The sequence below is a fragment of the Vitis riparia genome, chromosome 18 (assembly GCF_004353265.1).
Source record: "Vitis riparia cultivar Riparia Gloire de Montpellier isolate 1030 chromosome 18, EGFV_Vit.rip_1.0, whole genome shotgun sequence".
Taxonomy (NCBI): Eukaryota; Viridiplantae; Streptophyta; class Magnoliopsida; order Vitales; family Vitaceae; genus Vitis; species Vitis riparia.
Genome location: NC_048448.1, coordinates 25,836,341 through 25,863,879, shown reverse-complemented (window position 1 = coordinate 25,863,879; position 27,539 = coordinate 25,836,341). Strand labels below are relative to the sequence as shown.

Below are 27,539 nucleotides of genomic sequence, written 5' to 3'. Positions count from 1 at the left end.
AGGTGAAGTGGATATGGCGACTAAAAATCCTATTTTTACATCCGTCATCTCTGGATCTCCTACTATCACATCGGAAAAATTGATTGGTAGTGAGAATTATCTCTCCTGGTCAGCGTCCGTGGAACTCTGCTTTATGGGACAAGGTTATGAGGATCGTCTTGTTACACCTGAGGATGCTATACCTGATGTTGACAAAGTGCAATGGAAGAAAATCGATGCACAATTATGCAGCGTAGTATGGTAATCTGTTGATCCCAAAATTTTCCATCATCTTCGTGCCTACAAAACTTGCTTTAAATTTTGGACTCAGGCTAAAGGATTATACATGAATGATATTCAACGATTTTATAAGGTGGTTTATGATATTGTTCATATGAGACAGTAGGACATGGATCTGTCTACTTATATTGGCTGGATTGCGTCTCTTAAGGAGTTCTTAACTTTGATGCCCTTCACTAATGGTGCTGAAGCTCAACAAATACAGACTGACAAGTTCTTTATGGTGTTAACCCTCATTGGCCTCTGTCCAGATCTTGAGTCTATCCGAGATCAGATTCTTGCTAGTTCATCAATACCATCTTTGGATGATGTGTTCGCTCGTCTCTTACGCCTTTCCTCTACTCAGACCTTGTCGACTGGTGGTCCTTCAGTTTCATCTGTGTTAGCCTCTCAGACTAACTCTCGAGGAGGACGTAGTGGCAATTGGGGTTGAGGACAACGTCCTCAGTGCACCTATTGTAATAAGCTTGGTCACACTCGATATCGTTGCTATCAGTTACATGGACGGCCTCCTCGCACTACCCACATTGCTTAGTCATCTGATCCTCTGCTATCTCGACCTGACTCCGCTGCGAGCTCCACATCTCAGAGTATCACCCTTACTGGTAATGATTATGATGCCTATCTCCGATATCAGGCAGCCACATCAGCTTCTGTTGCTTCTGTTGCCCAGACCGGTAATGTCTTTGTCTGCTTTACTCAGTCTCTTTCTCTTGGCCCGTGGATTCTAGACTTTAGAGCATCTGTTCATATCTCTGGTAATAAACATCTTTTCTCCTCTATTACTACTACCTTTGCCTTACCTACTGTTACTTTAGCTAATGGTTCCCAAACTATGGCTAAAGGTATTGGTTTGGCTCATCCTCTCCCTTCCTTACCTTTCCATTCTGACCTTTATGCCCTTGAGTGTCCTTTTAATCTTATTTCTATCAGCAAAATAACTCGCACTCTTAACTGTTCTATCATTTTTTCTAATAAATCTGTGATCTTGCAGGACCGGAGTACGGGGAAGACGATTGGCATAGGGCGTGAGTCTCAAGGCCTCTATCACCTCACATCACCTTCATCTCCTGCAGCTTGCATTTCCACCGATGCTCCTCTTCTCATTCACAATCGTCTGGGTCATCCTAGTCTCTCCAAGTTCTAGAAGATGGTCCCTCGTTTTTCCACTTTGTCGTCGCTTGCGTGTGAGTCGTGTGTCAGCTTGGGAAACATATTCGTGTCTCGTTCCCAAAGCATTTGAATAATTGGACAAAGTCTCCTTTTGAACTTGTCCACATTGATGTTTGGGGTCCGTGTCGGACTGCGTCTACTTTAGGATTTCAGTATTTTGTCACTTTCATTGATGATTATTCAAGATGTACTTGGTTATTTTTAATGAAAAATCGAGCTGAGTTATTCTCTATTTTCCAGAAGTTTTATTCTGAAATCCAAACACAATTCAATGTTTCTATTCGAGTGTTACATAGTGACAATGCTCGGGAATATTTTTCTACACCCTTTACTTCTTTTATGTCCCAACATGGGATCCTCCATCAGTCATCTTGTGCTCATACTCCTCAACAAAATGGGGTTGCTGAACGTAAAAATCGACATCTTGTTGAGACACCTCGTACCCTCCTTCTGCATAGTCATGTTCCTTTTCGTTTTTGGGGGGATGCTGTTCTTACAACCTGTTACTTGATTAATCGTATGCCCTCATCTATATTACATGACCAAATCCCTCATTCCCTCTTTTTTCCTACCCAACCTCTTTATTTCCTTCCTCCTCGTGTCTTTGGCTGTACTTGTTTTGTTCATACTCTCACACCTGGACAGGACAAGCTCTCCGCCAAGGCTACGAAATGCATCTTCTTGGGATACTCTCGACTTCAGAAGGGCTATCGTTGTTATTCCCCTGACACTCATCGTTATTTTCTCTTCGTTGATGTCACCTTCTTTGAGGACTCTCCATTCTTCTCATCCTCTGAATCTCTTCCCATTTTTGAAGTATTGCCATTTCCCTATATATCCCCCCCTTCAGATGCGCTCTCTTGTCCTCTTCAGGTTTATCTTCGTCGACATCGTGCTGTTGCTCCTCCTCTCTCTTCAGTTGAGGTACTTAATGACTCACCTCCTGTCCCACCGATTTCTCCTACCCCGGCCCTGTCATCTACTGACCATTTACCTATTTCTCTTCGGAAAGGTAATCGATCTACTTGTAATCCTCATCCTATTGATAATTTTTTGAGCTACCATCGATTATCTTCATCCTATTCTGCCTTTGTCTCTACTTTATCCTCTGTTTCTCTTCCTAAGAGCACTAGTGAGGCATTTTCTCATCCTGGGTGGCGACATGCAATGATTGATGAAATGGCTGCTCTGCACTCCAATGGCACATGGGATCTTGTTTCTTTACCTCCTGGTAAATCTATAGTTGGAAGTCGTTGGGTCCACACTGTTAAAGTTGGTCTTGATGGTCAGGTTGATCGCCTTAAGGCCCGCCTGGTTGCTAAATGTTATACTTAGATTTATGGTTGTGACTATGGTGACACCTTCTCTCCTATTGCCAAGATTGCTTTTGTTCGCTTATTTCTCTCCATGGCAGCTATGTGTCATTGGTCTCTTTATCAATTGGATATTAAGAATGCTTTCCTTCATGGTGAACTTCTCAAGGAAGTGTATATGGAGCAACCACCTGATTTTGTTGCTTAGGGGGAGTCTGGTTTAGTGTGCACGTTACGCCGCTCTCTATATAGCTTGAAACAGTCTCCTCGGGCATGGTTTGGGCGTTTTAGTTCAATTGTTCAAGAGTTTGGAATGCTTCAGAGTAAAGTAGATCATTCAGTTTTCTATCATCATAACTCTTCGAGCCAGTGCATCTATTTGGTAGTTTATGTGGATGACATTGTCATTACAGGCAGTGACCAAGAGGGTATCCAAAGACTAAAACAACACCTTTTCAACCACTTTCAAACCAAAGACTTGGGCAAACTCTAAGTACTTTTTGAGACTTGAAATAGTTCAATCCAGTTCAGGTGTGGTTATGTCACAAAGGAAGTATGCCTTAGACATCTTGGAAGAAACATGTATGTTAGAATGTAAACCTGTTGACACTCCTATGGATCCAAATGTCAAACTTGTACCAGGACAGGGGGAGCCTCTAAGAGATCCTAGGAGATATCGACGACTTGTAGGCAAACTGAACTACCTCACCATCACTCGGCCAGACATCTCTTTTCCTGTGAGTGTGGTTAGTCAATTTCTACAGTCACCATGTGACAACCATTGGGATGCTGTGATCCGCATTCTTCGGTATATTAAAGGAACACTAGGCCAAGGTATGTTGTATGAAGACAGGGGCCATACCCAAATTGTTGGTTACACAGATGCAGATTGGGCTGGTTCACCCTCAGATAGGCGTTCCACCTCAGGGTATTGTGTTTTTATTGGAGGTAACTTAATATCCTGGAAGAGTAAGAAACAAGATGTAGTGGCCAGATCAAGCCCCGAAGCTGAGTATCGAGCTATGGCTTTGGCAACATGTGAACTCATATGGTTGAGGCAACTCCTTCAGGAATTGAGATTTGGAAAAGATGAATAGATAAAGCTAGTCTGTGACAATCAGGCCGCATTACATATTGCATCCAATCCAGTCTTTCATGAAAGGACCAAACATATTGAAGTTGACTGTCAATTCATTAGAGAGAAGATCATATCAAGTTTTGATAATTCAAATGATCAACTAGCAGACATCTTCACTAAATCTCTCAGAGGTCCTAGGATTAAATACATTTGTAACAAACTTGGTGCATATGACATATATGCTCCAGCTTGAGGGGGAGTGTTGAGTATAATGTATTTAAAGTGTACAAGTTTCTTTCCTTTCTTAATATAGGTCACATATATGGTAGTTAGTTCAACCTAGCCTTGTATATATATTTCTCTATTGTAAGAAGTTAACAATATATGAATGAGAATTAAGGTTTTCTCTCTCTCTCTTTCAATAGTTATTATATTTGCACATCCATTTGGGCAAGTAGTCTTGGATTTTTGTATCTTCATGTGTTTATGTTTCCTCATGTTTTCTTCTAACTAGAAGTTCTCTTTAGAAGAACTGTAGTGTATAATGAATCAATATAAAAAAGATAAAAAAAATCAACAAGGAAAATTTAAAATGGCAACACTATGATGTAAAAAATAATTTTATATCTTTTAAGTGCAGAGCCATTTGATCTCTCTCTTTTAAATGCCAAATATAACTATCATATCTCTAAGTTTTCTTGATTCTAAAACTTGTCTTTGACCTTTGACAGTTGAGCCCATGTGATTTGCTTAATTCAAGGGATAAATTTCGTCAAGCACCGCCACTAGCCCTTCCTCACATGAAGTATGGGGAAGTAGAAGGTTATTTTGGAGCTCTTATTACACTTTACCATATTCGTAAGTTACTTTCCAGTCATGGAATAAGGCCAGCCCACGAGATGCTCGAAGAAAAAATGCAACAAGGGTATGTCCTTGTGCAGCCCTCACTGCACTGTGTATCATCTTTTTCACTTTAGCTAAGCAATTGATCATTTCAAATTCAACTTCCAGGATACTCATCTGTGCTAAGTTTCATACAAACATAATTTAACTAAATTCATAATCATTTGTTAGCTAAATTTAATATCCAGATTCCACTAACATTAAACAACCAACTCAGTTGGTCACCCATTTAGGGCTCACTTGACTCATAAAATGGGAAAACAGGACGAGAAAGAAATCTCAGGCTGTTAAATTTTTCAATGGAGTTTGAGAACCTATGTGGCTGTTCTATATGTCATAAAATTTTTTTTGGTGGACCCATCTGCAACAGATCAGACAATGCATTCTTTTGTTCAAATTCAAAAGTTCATATTTTATATTCCTGAAGTGTGAATGAGCTTGTAGGAATCAATTTATATTATTGGTCTTTTTTTTTTTTATCAGAATATTATTGTTCTTTTCCAACATTACTATAATTTTTGCTAGAGTCCTTGCACAATGTATCAATTTTTAGGACTTCTAAACACAATCTTTAAGTTGGTACATATAGTTGTTGACAGTATTTAAGCTTGTTGCAGGCCTTTTGCAAGACTTATGAGTAAAAATGAAGTTCTTTGGAAAGCCAAGTGCTTAATGCAGCAAAGCTTGTCTAACGGCACCCCAAATCCAAAATTGTCTAAAATGTTAGACATATTGATTGATCATTTCAGTAAGTGGATTCACATCATTTTTCTATTTGCATTTGACGTAGTTTTTGCTTTGTGCTGTGGCTCTATTCTGGCATTGTGGAGGTTAGATTTTGAATTTGAATTTGGAAGCTTTATTCTAACAATGTAATATGTTTTCTAAACATTTTTAGAAAATTAGGTAAGATAACTTATTAGTAACTAAAGTGTATATTGAAAAACCAGAAGGAGATGAACCACACAATACAGGAAGTGTGCACAGTGCCAGCCAACTAGGGTTGTAAATAAATGGAAATTACAAGTAAAAGAATAACAACCTTCAAAACTTCTTTATTTTCAGTTCCCTTTAAACTGCCACCTAATAGCTTCATGAAGGTCTACATAGTTGTAAGCTTCAATTGGTCTTTTTTTGACTCAATTCTGTATTGTATTTGAAAAAGATTCAAATTCCATAATTTCATCTAGCAATATGTACTGCTTTTTCACTCAATATCTACATATCAAAACTATTAAAAGATTCTGCTTATGTTATTATGATGAACGTTTTTCAAACATGATAAAATCCATCAACTTTAAGGCACCATTGCTTCATTTTTGCAATGCTTCAGCTTCCTTTAGATGACTTTATTTTCTTTCTGATGATTCAACTCAGTACGATCACTGATTTGGACAAATCTTAAAAATTAAGTTAATTTTCCTGCAGCATTAATCATTCCTCACACTGTCTTAATCTGATAATGACTTCATCATCACCAGCATGGGACTTTGTTTCCAATGTTCTATAGAGATGATATTTTTGTTATTTGTAAATTTTGTTTACTTCTGATAATTGATACATGGAAATGTAGTCAGTTTTAAGTTTATTGCTGTTTTATATTTAACCATGATTTTTTCTATTCTGGGGAATGTGACGACTACATATGTGGATGCAGAAGCAAACAATCCACAAAATTCAAGAGTAATCATTTTTTCAAATTTTAGGGGGAGTGTCAGGTGAAGAAGATTTCTTTAAACTCGATTGTATTGTTATACTGATTTTAACTCTCAGATCTCTTTTGTTACTTGTGTACATAACGATTTTTTCCTTTAATTTGATGCATAAATATTTTTTTTTGCTTACAATAATTGTTCACGTTCAGGGACATAATGGATGCATTAGCAAAGATTGGGGAGTCAGTTAAAGCTACCCAGTTTATTGGCCAAAGCTCAGGTTTATACTCTTGTCCTTTTACTTTCCTTTTTGCATCAAGTATGTCTTTTAGTTTAAAATCCCTGGTAATATTGGATTCTTAGGACTAGAGGGGGTGATTCATGCCACATAAAATTCCAAACACCAACTTTTGGAGAATTTGGCAAATTCTTAATTTTTTTTTATATTTTTTATATGAAAAAATGAACAATAATTTCTGTGAACATGTTTTCATAGTTGTTAACATTGTTTTGTTTTTAACAACAGATAGTGGGCAATGGCAATGCAACAGGGTGTTGCTTAGCCCCTATTCACTTATTGTACTTTTGCATGGATAAATATTATGTGCTTGGTTCAGGATTGTTCATGTTATTATGCTCAAATGGGAAATCTGGCTGCTTTTTCAATATTTTCAGCCAAAGAAGAAAAGATTGTGTGGAAAGTAATTTTTTAAGCAGTTGGGTGCCTTTGGAAACCTGAAAGGAGAAGACTTTAAAATTGATGTGGGGTTTCTTGTGAATTTCCTTGCTAGAATATCAGGTGAAAACTTCTCTTTTTCATGGTTTTCTCTTGTCTCCCTGCTTTCAACAAGCTTATTAGAGCATCCATTACATGATGGGATGTATTCTTTGATTGAGATTGGTCTAGGCTTGAGGTGCTCCCCTATCCTTTTTTAGTTCTTGAATGTTTGGCTGTCTTTTTCTGGTTTCTTGTCCTCTCTTCAACTGAATTTCTTATTTTCCAAATATGTATGTATGTGTGTGTGTGTGTGTGTATTATAGAGTACTAGTTATAAGAATCCCATTTTAAATGTGCTCTTGAAAGATTATGGCAAATCCTTGCAATGAAGAAGATTTTTATGATTTGATGGAATTTCTGTTTCAGTGCCTTTCGTTTCTTTAGAAATAATTTGTTTCCCAGTGGGCAGTAATTGAATTAGGTCAGCCCGTTTTTTTGGAAAACCTCTGTTAATATTGTTGTTTTACAGGAAAAGCATCAAAAGGTCAGTCACAAAAAGTTCAGCAGGCAGTTTTGGAGGTGATTATTGTACTCCTGTTTGTTTTTCCTTCAGGTCCTTCTCCTTTGTTGGCTTACTTTTTTCTCCTACAGAAATTTCGCGCTGGTGGATTCAATGTCATTATTGCCACGTCAATTGGTGAAGAAGGCCTGGATATCATGGAAGTTGATCTTGTAATATGTTTTGATGCTAATATCTCACCGTTGCGAATGATTCAACGCATGGGGAGGACTGGAAGGAAACATGATGGACGAGTTGATATCCTTTTATCATTTATGTGTCTGGAGCAGATTGTCAGTTTCATTGATACGAGCATACCACCAACTTCTTCTTACTATTTCTTTTTTATATTTCTTGGCTTTGAAATTATTAACATTTTTTTTGTAGATTCTTTTGTTCCTATTCTATTTGTTCCTTGACGAGTGTTACTAGTTTTAGCCTGTGAAGGGTCAGAAATGAAGGGTTACATGCGAAAGCAAGCAAACAGCAAGACTGTAAGGAAACACATGCGAAATGGGGGGATGAATAGTTTTAATTTCCATTCTAGTCCAAGAATGGTAAGCTTTACAGTCCTGGTTCCCTGTAACTCCTTTTGTCCCTATTTTATTTTTTATTTTTAGGTTTTTGCCTTCTTAACTTTGTGTACTGTGTTGTTTAATTTATAGATTCCCCACATTTTCAAACCTGAAGTTCAGTTTGTTGAGCTATCAATTGAACAGTTTGTTCCTCGTGGAAGGAAAGGAAAAGATGATCATCCTATCCAGGCACCTATTTCTACAGACAAGCTAACCAATGTTGAGACTGAAGTTCTTGCAAAGTATTTTGGCACTACCGGAAAGATAACATGGCGACCATCTCTTATTGCTTTTCCACCCTTTCAGGCATTTCCCACTGGAGTGCATAAAATACCACATTCATTCAGAACAGAGATTCTGATTGACATGATGCAACATTTGCAAGGTCTATCATTTTCAGGAAACAGCAAAACATTCTTTGTTGAGGTTTGCTCCAGATTTTTTTGCTAATATTTTTTTGTCCTGTTATATTATACTATTGTGAATATGACTTTTATACATTGAGTCCAGGGTGAAGTCTCCACAAATGAGCATCTGGGAGTTGAAACTGTTGAACAGTATGACAAAAGTAGAGTGGGCAACATCACCTTCAACAACTCAAATGGCTTGTGCAACAAACCTTGTGTTTTCAGAAAAGATGAAGCCTCTATGGATGAGCATTTGGCAGTAGAAACTGTTGAACAGCATGAGGAAAGTAGAAAAGGTAACAGAAATTTCAACGACTCAAATGGCTTGTGCAATAGAACTTGTAATCTCACCTATCAAAAAAAAAAAAAAAAAAAACTTGTGATCTCAGGAAACTTTCCATGATTTGGTTTGGTCATTATAGGGCATGTTGATCTCTTTTCACACACTGTCAAATGGAGCTTCCTAAGGGAAGATTCTTTCTTTCCCTTTTCCCCCTTAAAGTGTGTGGAAGCATTTGATTTGCAACAAGAGTTACAAAGGTCTTTTATTTGTTTTTAGAAGGTCTTTAATTTATTTACAAGCATGCTCACTTGTGCATGGTAATAAAATTTAATTAGAAATCCTTTTATTTGTTTTTATGGTGGTCTTTGTTCCTTGAGACAAATGAACATATAGTGCACAATTAATTTTCAGGGGAAATATAAATGGTAAAAGATGTTAATGCTTAATGGTGATTACTTCTATTTTTTTTTTTCGAGTCTCCTAATATATTTCTTTTCCAGATTGCCAATTAATACACTTCGACATGCCTCAAATTTTGGCTCGAGCATTGTTGTTATTATTATTATTATTTTTTTGTTGTATTATTTTATTTCCCTAGCTGATGAATTAATTGTTAGTACATTATCTTGCATCTTTAGAATGTGTATTCCTATCAATCTAGTTCTTTTAATTTCTAATTTTTTAAATGACTTCTGGAGCTGTTGAAGTGAAATGAGAACTTGGATAACATGATGATAAATCAGTCAACATAACTCGATTGAGTTCCCCAGTTCTCTTGTTGAGTTTTTGGGATTCAATCTTTAGATATTAATCAAATAATAGCAGGTTGTATTTTCTTAAAATATTCTAAATCTTTTTAAAGATGGTAAGGGGTGAAAAGGATTATATTTTTTTTTCCTCCAAACAGTAGAGCTCAACCATCTTGTTCCAATCTTCTTCTACAAACCTATCTAAACCTATGAAACCCTCTGGGTTATATGAAAAAGAGAACACTAAAACATTTATCAAATTTCCTAAAAGAAAAATTTCAAGCTAATGCAGTGTCATCGTTTTCTTGTTGTTTCTCCTGTTTATCGTTTTTGTGGTTGGGTTGCATCAGTTGGCTGCCAGCTTTCTCTAATAGATGAAAAGGATCTACCATTTGGTTTTTAACATTACCCAATTTAAATAAAGATTTTTTTTTTTATCAAACTCATTGAGTAAATGATCTGACCAAGTTAGCTAGCTTTTTGGGAAAATAAATTATTTTAGCTCATAATGTATCCTCATGAATTTTCCTTTTAAGTAGTGGTTGAATTCCAGATTTGATATTATGGCAGTTGTATGTTAAAATAGTGTTTTCATGGTATTTTTTGGAGTATAGGAGTCTAGTTAGATAGTTTGTCGTGAGGAACTAGGACATACCATGGGAATGTTCCCCTCTTAAGCCATATGGTAATGTGTTCTATGTTCTAGTCACAATAGGGTCCTTGTAACATTGATGCTGTCAAGACCATAGTTCTTAAAACCTTACGATACAAGATATGATGCATTTTATAAAAATCAATATGTATCACAATCCTAAATGTATCTTATGATATACAATACGATACATGATACAACTATACAACTATACAACTATACATACACGTTCAACTATTTTTCATAATTATTAAGAAAAATCAAATTAAAAAGTTATTTTGTTGAAAGAATTATTATATTAATTGTTTAAAATATGAAAAAAGATTAGAAATTGATTATAAAAGGGAGTGAGATATAATATAAAATAATATTATATGAAAAGTTACATTCATAGTATCAAAGGCCATAATCTAAGTTAGGTAAATTTATTCTTGCAATGAATATCACAATATTGTTATTTAAATAGATTAAATGTTGACATTGAAAATGATGGTGATTGATGAATAAAGACTTTTATTTAATATATTTTTTATTTTTTATTATTATTTGAAAAATGAACGATGTCAATCATGAAAAGTTGAAACTTTTGAGATGACTCATAAAGACATATATATGAACTACTCATAAAGTACATATGTCTAGTTAGAATTTGGAACTAAAAATCAAAATTAAAAATTTTAAAAGATTATTTTTGTGGATTTTGTGATGAACCTATACATTAACCTCATATTTTGTTAAATTAAACTTTTTAAAAGTCTTGTATTTCATATGGCATGATATAGTTTGACTCTTTAAATCCTACTATCGTTCATAAAATTGGTTATATATTACTCTATACTTCACAAGCTTCCAATATATATGCACATATATGCATATTCTTTCTATTTATTTTTCACTATGTAAAAAAACTTATGATACATGATACAAAAAAATAGGAAGACGATACATGATACGTTTTACGATTTAACAACTATGGTCAAGACTATACAATAGTAGCATTTCATGAAGTTGATTTCCTTTTCATGTTGCCCTCTTCCTTACCTTGCACCTATCCTTTCTGAAAGGTGGGTCTTCCCAGTGAGCTTGTTGCCTCCAGGCAGTCATTGTTTGATCCTGACCTTATCATTGGCTGATTAAGGTTGTTTTTAACTGTTAGGAATTTGCTGAAATTGCTGGACAGGCAACGTGCATAATGTTTTGCCTTATTGTCTGTACTCTGGCGTGTACATTTGAAGGCATCTCTATGTGTTTGTATATAATCTCAAGTGAAAATATTGCAGGTTGAGTTCAGAGTCAACTCTTCTCAGCTAATTTTTAGGTCTTGAACTTGTTTGCTTTATTGCTTCAATTCAGGTTTTGTTCCTTCTTTCTTTCACTGGTGCAGAATACGATCTGAAAATTACAATTTGTCAATTCAGCTCTAGCAATGTCGATCTGTTCTATCTTCTATTTGCAATGATCTTTCTAGGTCAAAGTGATGAAAATTTATGTTGTTCTACAGATTTTCAAATTTAATCATTTGTGTGATGAAAATTTTCAACATGCTGTTCCAGATTCAATTATTTTTGGTGATTCCCCAAAAGCGCAACCAATAAGAGAATTGTCTTATTCTGAAGAATCACCTATAAGGAACACAAAAACCAAGGAGAAGCATAGCATGTCTAGTTCCCAAGGCAACAATCCTCATGTGCATTCCTATCTATTTGGGTCCGATTTTGTATCTGTTGACACTCTTGGAAATGTCTTAATTTTATCTGTTCCCTTAATTCCTTCAAAGGAAGTTTCACATTCTAAGTGTGCAAGTGCAAGCAGTAGTATGTTGCTAAATTGTTTGAAGCAAGATTCTTGTCATAGTGGGACTTCACAGGGACAGCACAAAGGACAAAGTATGGAAGAAAAAGCCGTTGCAAACTTGAGGACTTCTGGCCAGGCAAGATGCACAATGGACGAGACTCTGCTAATATCCAAATTACACAACTCTCTCGGCCAGCAAGAGAAAAAACTGGATGGGGTTGAGGAGATTGTTCAGACTCCAATTTTGAAGGGAAGTCTGTCACATGAAGGAGATACTGCTGTTGAGACTCTTGTGGCAAACAAAACACCAATATTTCTAGCTGCTGAGTCCAGTGATGATATTGGAGACACTGACCTTAGTCCACGGTTAACTAATTTGATCAAAAGCGGCGTTGTTCCAGAGTCTCCTATAAATGAAAGTGGTCAGTATTCTTCCTCAAACATTGATATGCTTTTATATATTTGTAAGGTTGGAGGTTGGAATGTTGTTTGCGTAAAACTATCATACAAGGGAAAAGTTCATGCTGAAAAAACATTGGATTTTGCAGGGCCATCAAATGGAAGACCAAGAAATGAGTTTCTTGTTCCAGATCTTGTTTCACCTGCCAAAGTACTTTCTGAAATGTTACTGACTGGAAAGAATGAAAAGGTCACTTTGGATGTTAGTACCTCTGGACAAGATACCTTGAATTCTCCAATTAGTAATGGAATGCACTCTCCTATACTCAAGCCAGACATTAGTGCCAAAGCAAGAGGAAGCAATCCCTCTTCTCCAATTGTTGAGGAAGTCAAAACTCCCTTGGCAAATCTGACAAACAATAGTTGTAGCAAAGACTGGCATCTAAGCTCTGGAGACAAGTCAGCAAGTGTCAAGCAGGAAAGGAAGTTTAAAAGGTTGCGCAAATATGGGGACACTGGCCAAAGGAGGAATATGAAGAGCATGAAAGAAAATTCTATTGACCCTTCAGGAAACCTTGCCGAAACTTCTAGTATTATTCCTATCAGAAATAAGCATAACAGAGGTAACTTGAACTTCTGTCTCAATGTGCATCTTTAAGCTTTTAACACTATTGTTACATGTGGTTGCTCTTTTCTTTCCAGCGCTTTTCTGAATGATTGAATTCTAAGTTTTATGCTTCATTTCTTATTTAAGTGAAGACCTGAACTGAAAGTTCTCAGCATTGGGAGTTGTTTAGGAACCGATTGTCTTTTATGAACTCTTTACTGATACTTGGCATCTTTTGGTGCCTTCAGGTAAACAAAAGCCAGTTGACAATGTCAGAGCATTTATTGAAGAGGAAGCTGAGTATGTACATGCTTGGTTGATCAATGACAATTTACATGTTGTCAATGGACACCTTTTTTCTTATTCCTCTCTTCCATGTATAAACTTGGTTCTGGAATAATGGAAATAGGGTTCTGTTAGCTAGAGAAACAAAATGAAATGAGAAATTCTAAGTTAAACTGCTTGACAAGTCAGTGAAAAATTCTAAGTCAGGGTCTTTGTGATGTTTTTATGATGCTGAATTGTTTGCAATTTGTTGTGATCAGGGTATCTTCAGAAGCTGAAGTATCTGATGATGAGGAAGATGACCAGAACAACAATTCATATGATGATAGTTTCATAGATGACAGAATAGATCCTACAGCAACAAGTACTCAAGCTGAAGATAGTAGAAGTGACATGATGGCAATTTACAGGTTTTGACAATCATCTCTCCCTTGCTCTCTCTCTCAGTATAGTTTTTAGAACAGAAAGGGTTTTTTAAGTACACTGAGGCAAGGTACAAGGGGTATAAAGGAAATTTACCTGTTTTTATTTAGGTTAGCAGTGGTTTAACTACGGGGCTATTTCTTTTTGGATCCAGTTTAGTACTGTTTCAAATATAAAAAATTTAATTTTCTGGAAATTTCTTACTTAGAAGAAGCTTTATTTTTGTAAACTTATATATATTTTTCTTAAAGTTTTCTTTTTTAGAATAATTTAAGTGATTGCAAGGTGCAAACCAGCCATTTAGGAACTTTAAATTAGTGTGAAGGCCACACACACCAAAATGAGACTAGAATTTGACTAATGATTAAGCATTTTGGTTTCATTATTATATGGTTGATTACTTAGTTTCTTCTTGTTGTTATAATCATGATTTCAACCCACTAGCAGCCAGACTTTTCTGCTTTTCTAACCTAAAATGTAGCTTTCTTAACTCTAATCTCTTTTCTCCTTCCATTCTTTATCTATGCAACCTAAAACTTCTTAGAACTTGAATGACCTACTGTTGTAAGTTCAATTCTCTTTGAACCGTTTTTCATTGATAATCCATTAAACTTTCTGAACTTTGATCCTCTAATTAAGTGGGTGAAGATAATTTTATTGTGTTGCTCCATATCAAAGCATTTTCTCCAAGTTAATATCTGCTTTTGCAATGAGGGTTGGGAAAATAACAGGAAAGCTTGTTTCCAATTGACAATTCTTCCAATACTGTTGAGGGGACAACCTCATTATGACTTGGGGACTGTTTGGCAATTGTTCTCAATAATAGTTTTCTGTTCTTTAAAACAAAAAAATAGGAAAACACATTTGACAATAAAAAAAATGTTTTCTATTTTCTGTTCTTAAAAATAGAAAACAAGGTGTTTTTAGAGAATATTTTTTAATTATTTTCACTTGTTTTTTAAGGGTCATTTTAAAAAATAATTATACAAATATGTAGACTAATTAAAAATAAAACACTAGATATAAAATAATGACACGACATATGGGATGAAAAATAATAAATTCTGTATATTAGATTGACTATACACACAGTTTATATAGGAGATTACAAGAGAAGAAATAGGAAACAAGAGACATAATAAGAAACTAACTTATTCCTAAATCATAAAAGTATCTATTTACAAAAATAGGAAACTAACATAATAGGAAAATAATTCTCCTATTCTATTTACAGCTCAACACTCCCCTTCAAGCTGAGGAATAGATGTCTTCCATTCCCAACTTGAATACAAGATCGTGAAACATTGAACTGTTCAGCCCTTTTGTTAGGATATCAACTAATTGATGTTCTGATGGAACATAGGACATACACACTCCTCCTTCCTCCAATTTTTCTTTGATGAAATGCTTATCAATCTCAATATGTTTTGTCCTATCGTGTTGTATAGGGTTTTGAGCAATATTGATAGCTGACTTGTTGTCATAATAGAGCTTCATAGGACCATCCCACTTGATTCTCAAATCATCTAGAATAATCTTCAGTCAAAGTAGTTCACACAACCCTTGAGCAATGACCCTAAACTCTGATTCTGCAGACGACCTTGCTACCACATTTTACTTTTTACTTTTCCATGTTACCAGATTACCTCCAAGAAAAGTACAATACCCTGTAGTTGATCTTCGATCCACTAGGGAACCTACATAGTTAGCGTCGGTGTATGCTTCTAGAGCAAGAGTATTGTTCTTGAACAAAATTCCTTTCCTGGGGTTGCCTTTCAAGTAATGCAACACCTTGTAAGCAGCTTGAAGATGAGGTTTTCTTGGATCATGCATGAATTGATTGATCACACTCATCGAGTAGGCGATGTCTGGCCAAGTGTGAGCAAAGTATATGAGCCTGCCAACCAGCCTCTGGTACATTCTTTTATCCACCATTGGTTCTTCTTTACCTTCTCCCAACTTGTGGTTTGGATCCATTGGGGTAGAGACTGGTTTACACCCAATCTTCCTTGTTTCTGCCAATAAATCAATCATATACTTTTGTTGAGAGATGAAGATCCCTTGTGTGGAATATGTCACCTCAATACCAAGGAAGTACTTTAGTTTCCCTAGTTCCTTTATCTCAAACTCTGTTGCTAACCTCTACTTCACTTCATGCTTTTCTCTCTCATCATTTCCAGTCACTATAATGTCGTCAACATAGACTAGAAGAGCAGTTACTCCCCCTGCAGCCGAGTGCTTAATGAAGAGAGTGTAGTCACCTTGGCTTTGTTTATACCCAGACTCTTTCATGACTTTTGCAAATCTCCCAAACCAAGCCTTAGGAGATTGTTTTAGCCCATAAAGGGCCTTTTTCAGCTTGCTCACCTTGTTACCTGTGTTTCCCTTAAATCCCGGTAGGATGTTCATGTAAATCTCTTCATCTAAATCACTATAAAGAAATGCATTCTTAACATCATACTGTAGGAGTTGCCAATTGTAGTGGGCAGCCAGTGACAACAGGATTCTTACAGTATTCATTTTTGCAACTGGAGCAAAAGTCTCCTGATAATCAACTCCATAAGTTTGAGTGTACCCTTTGGCTACCAATCTTGCTTTATGTTTCTCAAGAGATCCATCAGCCTTATATTTCAGTGTGAAAATCCACTTGCAATCAACAATGTTTTTTCCTTTCGGTCTTTCAACAATCTCCCATGTTTTATTCTTTTCTAATGCACTCATCTCCTCTCTCATAGCATCCTTCCATTCCCTTTTTGTTAATGCCTCAGAAACAGTGTTAGGGATGATAGTGGTGTTTAGACTCACAATAAAATTCTTGTGGGTTGGTGATAGGTGCTTAAGAGACACATAGTGTGATAGTGGATATAGTGGTTGGTTATTGCATTCTCTGGTGCCTTTTTTGACAGCAATGGGAAGGTCTAGGTCTAGGTTGTTTGTTGAGTCAGTGGAAGTTTCACCAGGTTGTGTATGTAAAGGTGGGTCTGATCTTACCGTGATTTCATTCCCAGGGTCTGAGTTGGATTCTTGGACATGCTTTTGTTTCTGGAATGACCTTTTCCCTTGAATACACCTTAGGAAACTGTGGAAAATTGCAAGTGACACTGGTTGGAATAGGGGATGACACAGGTTCAGTGATAAAATTGGGTAACTTAGGTTCTTCATCACCATGGGTTGAGACATGAGGAAGGTCAAGAGGTTCAAAGGACTCACAAGGACTATCTTCCATCATTGAAATCTCCCCTTGGAGAGAGGACTTGGGGAAAAAAGGTTTATTTTCTATGAAGGTGACATCTCCAGAGATGTAAAATTTTTTGGCTGAGGGATTGTAACACTTGTATCCTTTTTGAGTGGATGAGTAACTGAGGAAGACACATTTTATGGCTCGGGGGTCTAGCTTGTCTCTATGTTGGCTGTGGACATGAACAAATGCAGTGCACCCAAATACTCTAGGAGTGAGCCCATTTGAGGTTCTAAAGTGCGGATAGAAACTCTTAAGTATCTTTACGGGGCTTTTGTTGTCTAACACTCGTGAGGGAATTCTATTTATCATGTATGTGGCAGCAAGAACAGCTTCCCCCCAATAGGAGTTAGGAACATTCCCTTGAAAGAGTAAGGCTCGGGTTGTGTTGAGTAAATGCCCATTTTTCCTCTCGGCTACCCCATTTTGTTGGGGTGTGTTAACACATGATGAGTCATGGAGAATACCCTATGATTGAAAATAAGGTGACAAAATCTGGTTGAAGTAATCTTTAGCATTGTCTGTCCTAAAGCTTTTTATTATAACCCCAAATTGGTTTTGAACCATTGAATGGAAATTAGGTATAACAATGCTAACATCAGATTTTTGTTTAAGAAGAAAGATCCATGTAACCCGAGTGCAGTCATCAATTAAGGATACAAACCAACGAGCCCCAGAAACATTAGGTATAGTAAAAGGGCCCCATATGTCACTATGAATCAAATGAAAAGGATGAGAACTTCTTTTATTGCTAATAGGAAAAGATACACGAGTATGTTTTGCCAATTCACAAGTTTCACAATGAAACTAAAAAATATCTAATCCTTGGAACAAATGAGGAAATGTGACCTTTAAAATCCTAAAAGATGGATGACTTAGACGTAGGTGATACAACCAAATGGTATCTTTATTTGAGGAACTGAGAAAAGACAACAACAAATTATTACTAGTTTTCTGAGATGATTCAAGGTGGTAAAGACCGCTCCTTTCCTTAGCAAGTCCAATCCTCCTCCCCGAGCCTTGTTCCTGAAAAACACAATAAGAAGGGAAAAAAATAGCATAACATTTAAGATCATGGATAAGCTTTTGAATGGAAACAAGGTTGGCCGATAATTTTGGTACATGGAGGACATTTTTAAGAATAAGGGTAGGTGTGATGTATATGTCTCCAAAATCTGCAACGGTAGCTAAAGAGCCATTAGCCACTGCAATTTTCTTGTTACTTGGGCTTGGGGTATAGGTATGGAAAAGTTGAGATTTGGAGGTCAAATGGTCTGTGGCACCGGAGTCTATTATCTAAGAGTCATCATAAACCCTATGTGAGGCATTTATGCAAAAAGAGAGTGAAGGTGTACTTGAAAGAGCCAAAGAACAAGTTCCAGTAGGTTTGTCAAGGGATCTGTAACGACCCGCTCTCAATCGTGTAGATATTGTTCGCTTTGGACCCAAGGGGTGTTTGTTTGTTTGGCCCTTGCAATCCCATGGGACACAACAAGGACGTTGTGTCTGCATGGGGGGGGGGTGTTTGTAATGTCCCACATCGGATAGGAGAGAATGTTCCTGGCGCTATATATGTAAAGACTCCTCTTAACCCTGTAGACGCGTTTTAAAGCCGTGAGGTCCCCCTTGGGCCCAAAGCGGACAATATCTACATGGTTGGGTGCGGGTCGTTATAGGATCCCAACAAGCTTCTCAGCTTCTCCATTTCTTCACTATTGAACTCGCCTGTTGCTGAATTTTCCTCAGTTTTGGGCTACTCTGCCATGTGTGCTTGAGGCCTTTATTGCCTTCCACGGTTTCCCCATTCATGACTTGGTGGTTTACCATTCAACTTCCAACACTTCTCTTTTGTGTGCCTTGGTTTCTTGCAAAAGGTGCACCAAAGATTGTCCTTGTTCTCCCTCCACTGATTGTCTCTACTTAAGTGTTTAGGCAAATCATTCTTTTCTTGCTCTGAATATTCTGTTTTTGCAACTAGGGCTGATCCATCCAAGGTTTGTGGTTCAAGCATAACACTCCTTCGGCTTTCCTCGTCTCGAATCAGTGCGACCACCTCATTAAAGCATGGAACCTCCTGCTTGCCAAGAATCTGGATTCTCACTTGATCAAATTCTGGGTTAAGCCCAACAAGAAAATCATAGACTCTATCTTGTTCAATGAAATCCTTTAGAACAGCGGCATCCTCAGGATATTTGGTTTTTATCACCCTATAATGATCAAGTTCTTGCCACAAAGCTTTCAATTGATTAGCATATTTAGTAACTGTTTTGCTTCCCTGTTTTGCAGCAATCGTCTTCACCTTAACCTCATATACTTGAGCCGCATCTCTAGCTTTTGAATACGTCTGTTGGATTACGTCCCAAATATCCTTAGCCGTAGCCAAGAACATATATGTGTCGCTAATCTCAGGAGTCATAGAATCTTCTTCATCCCATGCTTCAAAACGAGGATCTCCTGGTTTTGGCCCTGTACCCATAAGATGGCTGATCTTCCCTTTCCCATTCAGCACAATGCGAACAAGTTGAGACCAATTAAGGTAATTTTTTCCATCCAGCCTATACGCAGCCTAAATGTTTTGCAATTCCCCGGGTTGTTGAGATCGAACAATCTCCTCCAATTGTGATGTAGTAGTCGTCTTTGCAACCTCCGACATCTTCCACGAAAAAACCTAATCTCTTAGGAATTAAGGCAGATTGCGAAAAAAAAAAAAACCAAGAAGCAATGAAGGTTGGTAAAAGAACACGTGAATAAAAAAAATCCAGCTGTGAAGGCCAGAATGATGCGCAGGTCTTAAAACCTACAGCTCTGATACCATGACATGAAATATGGGATGAAAAATAATAAGTTTTGTATATTAGATTGACTATACACACAGTTTATATAAGAGATTACAAGAGAAGAAATAGGAAACAAGAGACATAATACAAAACTAACTTATTCCTAAACTAACTTATTCCTAAATCATAAAACTATCTATTTACAGAAATAGAAAACTAACTTAATAGGAAAATAATTCTCCTATTCTATTTACAGCTCAACAAATAATTATACAAACAGGGCCTTGATTTCCATTTTCCCCATTCTATTCACTTGGCCAGATTGAAGGATATCACTAAGATGTCCAATGTGCGTCTAAGGTTACCTACAATAAGTAAGGAATTTTATTTATTTTTTCATTGTTGGATAACCCTGTTAGGTACATGTCTAGCCAATAAGTATGCTGTAAACATATCCCATACACAAGCCCTTGGCATGTCATGCCTGAAATGTGTGCTTCACATATTTTGAAGCTTCTTATAACAAACATAGGTTAAAATTGGCTGCCAAATATCCTTTTTTTATTCCTTTTTGCTTCACATCTTAGTGAATGAGGCCAGAAACGAATATAGAAAAATGATTTTCAATTGATGAATCTCCTATCTTGCTCTTTCTCTCATTTATATTTCTTCTATCCTTAAGCAGGATTTGAGACTATACTGTATGTCCCTGCAAGAAAAGGACTTAGTCTGTGGCTGATGTAGGATAACATTTAGAAGTAGAGAACATCTGTCATCTATTAAAAAGCAGGCTAGGTTAAGGCAATCCATTTCTTCTGGAGTTTTTGTGGAAATGAAAACATGTTAGAGCTTGTAGATGGATGTATGTGTGCTAGGGGGGAGGGAGGGAGGGAAGCAGAGGGGGGAGGGTTTGGTTGTGAATAATTAGGAAAGTATCTGGACAGGAAGAGGAAACTAGTGGGCTGAAGATAAGATGAGGATTAGGAATAAGTGGTTGGGCTTTCAGTTTAAAAGGAAAATATATTCCTGTTTCCTCTGTTTTTTCTTTTTTTGGTATCAGTAGATGGTTCTATTATAGGAAAGAATGTAGAATTAGAATGAGGAGGATATAGAGTATTGCTAGTTGAGGGAAAAGATGTGCACCCCATTGCAGAAGAATATGGCAAGACTAGGATTGCGTCTGGTGAGATCTATGGGTATTCATGGATTCTTTGTGGTAGGAGACTTGGCTTTAGTTATATTGTGGGTCTCACTAGAGAAGTGAGACCTTAAAAACTTGACTTTCACAAACACAAAAGCAATTGATCTGTCTAGGGATTTGGGCTGTTCTTAAACTTAGATTTCCTGTTGAGCTAACTGGACAACAAATTGGTTGATCAAGCAAGGGGCTTCATTGCTAAAGGTATTTGTACGGAATTTCATGCCTTTTAAGTTTAGTTAGAATTTTTGGGAGGGAGATGCCCTTTTTTGTTCTTTTATTCGTTTTTTCTATTCTTATTTTTTCCATTGATAGATAGCTCTTTCCTCTAATCCTATTTGTTTCATTTGTAATGAAATGAATTGCTGTTTCCAATCCAAAAGAAACACAATAAATATTGTAAAATAATGATCATGATGATTATGGTGATAGCCTCAGTGGCTCTAAGGCTTTTGAGAGTTTTTCAAAAACGGGGAAATAAATGGAATCTCACCATCAACTGAGTACAAATAATCTGCAATGTTCCTTTGTTGACAATTCATTGAAACACATAGATTGGGGTTCAGAAATCCAGTTGCCAGAATCTCTGCGCTCAAATAAAGTTTTGGGGTCTAAAATTTGACAAAAGAAAAGTCTTGTACGTAAGGACTACCAATTGTGACATCAAAGAGGTTGTTCTCTTGAATTACCAAAACGCCTCTAAATATAGAGAATTTCAATTTCTTGAACTTGGAGGAGGCTGGAAACATCAGATGGACCAAGAAATTGACCACTTTAGTTTCAAATGTACTTTGCTTTTGTACTATGCCTCTTACTGCTGTCATGTCTTAAGATTTGTCCCACTCCTAACTGTGGGTGCATTACTACAAACACCTTTTCTTATATTTGTGTAACTCGTAATTGTTAACCTACAACCGAACATGACAACTTTTCCTTATTAGAATCTCATTTTACTATTTTGTGATGAACTATTCCATGGAGGAATATTTTTGTTTTGATTTTGGTCCATTCCTAAAATCTTCAGATGATGAATTTTCATTTCTCATTCTTTAGAATTACTCTGAATTTTATTGTCTGTGCTTTCTTATTGGGCTATATAGAAACTAATTGATCTTTTATAACAGGCGTTCTTTACTCAGTCAATCACCAGTTGTGAGGCAGCCAAACTTTTCTGCTGATTTTAGTCCTTGCACTCTGGCTCCCATGACCAGGATAACTGAAACTGGAAGCTCTTTGAGCAAGACAACATATTCTCTAAATCAGTCTTCAGAGAGGAATACGGTTTCCATTCAAATCAACCCAGAAATAATCTCCTCAGAAGCAATACCATGGACTAGTGTTTCCCCAAGAGAAAATGAGAGAGAGTTGGAAAGTCGGAAAAGAAAATTGGGCATTTATCAAGGTGGATCTGTTCCTGTAATCAACTTAGAGCGACAATTTCAGTTGGAGGCTGCCAGCAAAGAATCATCCTTGCAACATCAAGCTGAGAAAATCGAAACAATTGGAGATGTGTTCTATGATGATCAATTTTATGAGGGGCTTGACCTTGATGCAGTGGAAGCTCAAGCTACCATGCTACTCAGACACAAATCAGAGTTGTTCACACAGAAGCAAGACCCACAAAGTCTGGATCTTTTTGGTTCTCCAACATTTGATCTTGGGATTTAATAGTCTGGAAATATAAAATTCCAAGCAATGCCCTGCAGAATTTGTGTGAAGGACTACTGCAGCCTGGAAATTTGATGGGTACAAGGTTTTTTTGTTCTTAGAAGCAATGTGATGAACATCTTAGGGAGTGCAGACAGGTGTTATTTATGATAGAAATGCATGTAAACTAGGCATATTTGTGAAGGGCAGTGTACTCAGATGCTGTATGTCCTCATCATTTGTAATTAAAATGGTTCAGAATAAAAGTTTTGATCCCTGAGGAATGGAGCAAAACAGCCTGTGTGTTGGGTATACCTAAAGACTAAAGCTTTTAATTTAATTGCAAACTTCATTTGACATGTATTAAAATTTCAGAAGAAGATGAATTCAAACCTCAATGCATGGTACTCCAATTTATTAAGCCTAATAAATTGGAGTAACTAGTCCATCATCACCTAATAATTTAAGTCTTGAAGTAACTAGCATTTACGTATACAAGTAAAACGACCAGAACTTGGCTAGGTTACATAGGTTTGGGTTCATGACAATTGTAGAGGCTAGAGTTGGCCATCAGCCTGAAGCAACACCAAACCCTATTTCTCCAAAGGCGACACCATCATCACGGACTATTTTTTTAAAAAATAACTTCATTTTCTGGTGAAAGGTTAGTAGCTAGTGACATGTATAGAAATATCTACAAAGATAAGTCCAAGAACAATAAATAGTATCTCAAAATTAACTTTGATCATGTCATATATATATATATATATATATATGTAAAAGAGAATCTTTCCACTATATCATAAAGAATATCCAAAAAGATAAGAAGTAGAACCACAAGCCCCCCACTCTATCATGCATTTCCTATTCTTTCTCTTGTTTCTATTCAAAAGCCTTTTGCTAATAATCTTTTAATGATAAATTATTGGTAATAAAAATTTTAAAAATATTTATTTTCCAAATTGTAAGCTCTTGTGTAATAAGAAAATTATCAATTTATGAGATTTTAAATAATCTTGAGAGTACCTTATCAAAGAAATGAACTTTTACTTCTCATATTAAAAAATCCTCATAAGATTTACTTTATTTATTTCTTACACTTTTTCAACTTGATAAATATTTTCATGAAAATTTCATAATAATTTATTCCACTAAATACTACCAAAAATGGGACCATTTAGTAATTCCTTAATGAATAAAATATTCTTTATGAAAAACTCCAAAAAATGTTTATTTCCAAAAAAAAAAAATTAAATGGTCCATTTTGAAAAATATTTTCAAAATATCTTCTATCTTCATTAAATTACTAAAACTTTCCAAAGTTATTTTGGTAACCCTTCTTATCATAAATTCTCTATCATGAGATTTTTCAAATCTATTATTTAATTTTAAACCGAGACTCTTGTGCTAAAAGAATTGTTCTCTTATTCCTTATCATTGAACCATCAAACAAAATGGTTTCCTCCTTTTTGGGGGGAGAGCCTAACGGACCAACTATAAGTATAATTTTCCTTCTCTCACTGAGAAAGAACATGAAAACTTCCTCAAGTTTAATAAATAGATAGTTCTAAAGAAATAGTAATCTTCTTAGCAACAATAAGTTTAAAAAGATAATCTTGGAAAATATATTTTTATGAAAATTTACTAAGAATACCAAATAACTTTTCTTTGGGTTCTAATACGTATTTTGGTAACCATTCTTAATTATAAATTATCTATCATGAATTTCCAAAATTAACTTATTCTCTTTAAATCAAAATCTTGTGTAAAATAGAAAAAAAAATACTATTTTATAAAGATTTGAAAAAATAAAAGTTTTTCCTTAAAAAAAGATTTTATTCTTAGAGATCTCAAATATTTGAGAAGATTTTAAATAAAATTAAAATATCTAAGAATTAATTTTAAAAAGGTACGAAAGCTCTTAATCTTTTTTTCAACTTATCTTTTCTTTTAAAATAAATTTTCCTAACCATGCACATTCCAATTTAAATAAGTTTTCTAATTTTGAAAAAAACAAAAAAAAAAAATATTTTCAATTAAAAATACCAAAATATCTTAAGGTTACATATGCAATTAATCAAGAGCATGTAATAAAAATAAGGGAATAAAAAAAATAGAAACTTTTCCCATGACCTTTAGGAATTTGTTGCATATTTGGTAATTAAAATTTGAATAAAATTCAAATTACCAAAAATAGCCCTACAATAAAAAAAATGGGGTTAGTGAAAAGAGAAAACCAGAAACGCCCAATTGCCACCAAAAATTAAGCCCAAGAAAAGGCCCAAAATTCAGCCCAAACAACTAAAAGGAATTGGACCCATATGCAATCACGTAACAACATACTCCTTGTACAACATTGCTTTGGTTGACCATATTTCCCTCATTTCAACTCCGAATTGTGATCTATTAGAAGCATTGGATTCTTGACTTACTAAGGTTCAAAATGTTAGGTGACATGCCTCGGGAAACTTATTGGAAGTAGCCATTATTTTGGCTCAATTTTGACATCATTATGCTCCCATGCACTTTCAGTAGCCTTGCTTCAATCGACCATATCTCCCTCATTTCAACTTTGAATTGCAATCCACTTGAACTATTGGATTCATGACTTCTTAAGCTTCAAATTCATATGTCACTTGCCCCTAGAAAATACTAGAAGATAGTCCCAATTTTGAGTTCAAGTCAATGTCACTGTGCTATGATGGATCTCAAACCAAGAATTTCCAAAAATACTTCTTTTTTCTTTAACCACCATAGAATATCAAAAAGAACTTTCAAGATTCCTTCTTTTCTCTTGGGTCATCATAGATGGATACAAAAAACTAAAATTTTTACAACAATAAAAATTCATATGCTCCTTTGATGGAACTTACAATCGTACCCAATCTAGAGAACAAAAGGCATAGATCATATCCATTCATATTCATTCAAATAAAAAAATAACAATTAATCACAATTATAATCATCGTATTAACATTCATTCAATTGAACAAATAAAAACATCTCATTCATTCATCCATTTGGTCCTTGAGATGAATAAAACAACCCTACAAAACAGAGTTAGCACACCCTAGAATAAATCTAACATGCTAGAACCTATCCTAAGGCTCTGATACCAGTTGTTGGGAACCTCAAATTACTTTGTTCCATGCCTTGGATCTCATAAAGTGCATGTATCTATTCTTAGGGCTCTCTAAATCTAACATAGTGGAAAATAATAACTTAAAAAATCATTATAAAATAAAGATGTAAAGAAAAAGTGCTTACACTTGGATCTGAATGTTCCTAGATTAATTCCTTGCGGTAAAGAACATGCTTAGAAAAATTGGAGAATCTCTCCTTATGCCGCTATCCACGTGCGTGTCCTGTGAGATTCTCGTGCGTGTGACTTATGTGATTCTAGTGTGCTTCCCATACACCCAAGATCTTTCGCCCGATGACTCTTCCTTATATCTAGGCACTAAGATGAAAGCTATGGTTTTCTTTCTAGATTGAAGATGAGAATAGCAAGACCTAGAAACCTTAATCCCTGACCCCTAAAGGGGTATTTATAGGCTTCCTATTAGGCTTAAGTGACTTAAGTCATCGTTGGCTTGAGTTACTTAATCTAGCCTAAAAAGGTTGCTAATTGATTAATTAACCATACAATACCTAATTAATCAATTAACCTAGTCCATATATACCATTCATTTATCCATGTGCAATCTTACATAATTACCAAAACGCCCTTATACACAAAAGTGAACTAAAAACCCATCCAACCCTCATAAGTAATGCCAACAAGGAATATGAGCTTAGAACGAGGATCACTATGACCCATAAGAGTACTGGTTCCCTTAGAATCAAATTCTGAAATTGACTCAACATCTTACTGTCAAGAGTCAATTGCACTTTAGTATCTTATGTATATTACAATGAGACATCAAGTGCTCAGGTTCGTGACCTACTGTCCATTGCATGCAAACTTCCCATGAACTGGTGTCCGTAATCTAACAAGGTAGTGCTATCATCTATCAAGATTACCTCTTAAATCCTTGAGTTACAAATCCCACTTATTATGTGATCAAATGACATACTCTAGCTCCAAGGAGCACATGTAAAATTCCATTAAAGGAATTATTGTAGCCACAAATTTCATGATCACATGTCTTTTGAGTCAACAACCTGAAGCCTTAAAATAAAACTCCTCAACCAAATAACTTGTGACGTTGTTTCAAAACATGATACAAATTCTACTTTTGTGGTTGAAGTAGCAACCAATGTTTACTTTGCACTTCTCCATGAAATGACCCTTCTAGTTAATAAGAAAACATATCCATATGTTGACTTTCTAGAATCAAGGCAGCTAACAAAGTCAAAATTTGAATATCTAACCACTTCCAAATGATCAAATGTCCTATATGTAAGCTTGTGGTCTCTAGTCCCTTGAAGGTATCGCGTGACTTTCTTTGCAATTCTCTAGTGTTCCAAACCTAGATTACTTTGATATCTACCCAACATTCTTACTACATAAGCAATGTCAGGTCTTGTATAGACCTGAGCACACATTAAACTCCCAATTGTAGAAGTATAAGGAATGTTTTCATCTCTTTCTTTTCCAAATCATTACTTGGACATTAGCTCAAACTAAATCTGTTACCTTTGATGATTGGTGCAATACCAGGTGAACAATCCTTCATGCGAAGAACTTTATTGATATAAATTTCTTGATATAGTCCTAATATTCCTTGAGATCTATTTCTCTTAATTTTTATGCCAATGACATAATAAGCTTCCCCCATATCTTTCATGTCAAACTGTTGTGAAAGAAATCGCTTTACTTCCTGA

The 27,539-nt window shown here is 35.8% G+C and overlaps 1 protein-coding gene across 3 annotated transcripts in view; it reads left to right on the top strand.

Annotated features, from left to right (window-relative positions):
* The window catches only part of LOC117907000 (DEAD-box ATP-dependent RNA helicase FANCM), a 37,932-nt gene extending 14,908 nt beyond the window's left edge, over positions 1–23,024 (top strand). For 2 of the 3 annotated variants that reach the window (XM_034820305.1, XM_034820304.1), the window contains 14 exons: positions 4,575–4,768; positions 5,364–5,494; positions 6,404–6,464; positions 6,611–6,681; positions 7,649–7,698; positions 7,771–7,936; positions 8,108–8,235; positions 8,344–8,679; positions 8,764–8,956; positions 11,898–12,560; positions 12,687–13,160; positions 13,393–13,444; positions 13,690–13,839; positions 22,190–23,024. In XM_034820305.1, coding sequence (XP_034676196.1) covers positions 4,575–4,768; positions 5,364–5,494; positions 6,404–6,464; positions 6,611–6,681; positions 7,649–7,698; positions 7,771–7,936; positions 8,108–8,235; positions 8,344–8,679; positions 8,764–8,956; positions 11,898–12,560; positions 12,687–13,160; positions 13,393–13,444; positions 13,690–13,839; positions 22,190–22,733 — 3,213 coding nt within the window. In that variant the 3' untranslated portion in view covers positions 22,734–23,024. The remainder of the gene's footprint in view (positions 1–4,574; positions 4,769–5,363; positions 5,495–6,403; positions 6,465–6,610; positions 6,682–7,648; positions 7,699–7,770; positions 7,937–8,107; positions 8,236–8,343; positions 8,680–8,763; positions 8,957–11,897; positions 12,561–12,686; positions 13,161–13,392; positions 13,445–13,689; positions 13,840–22,189) is intronic. The other variant, XR_004649933.1, reaches the window with a different exon arrangement.
* The last annotated feature ends 4,515 nt before the right edge of the window (positions 23,025–27,539 follow it).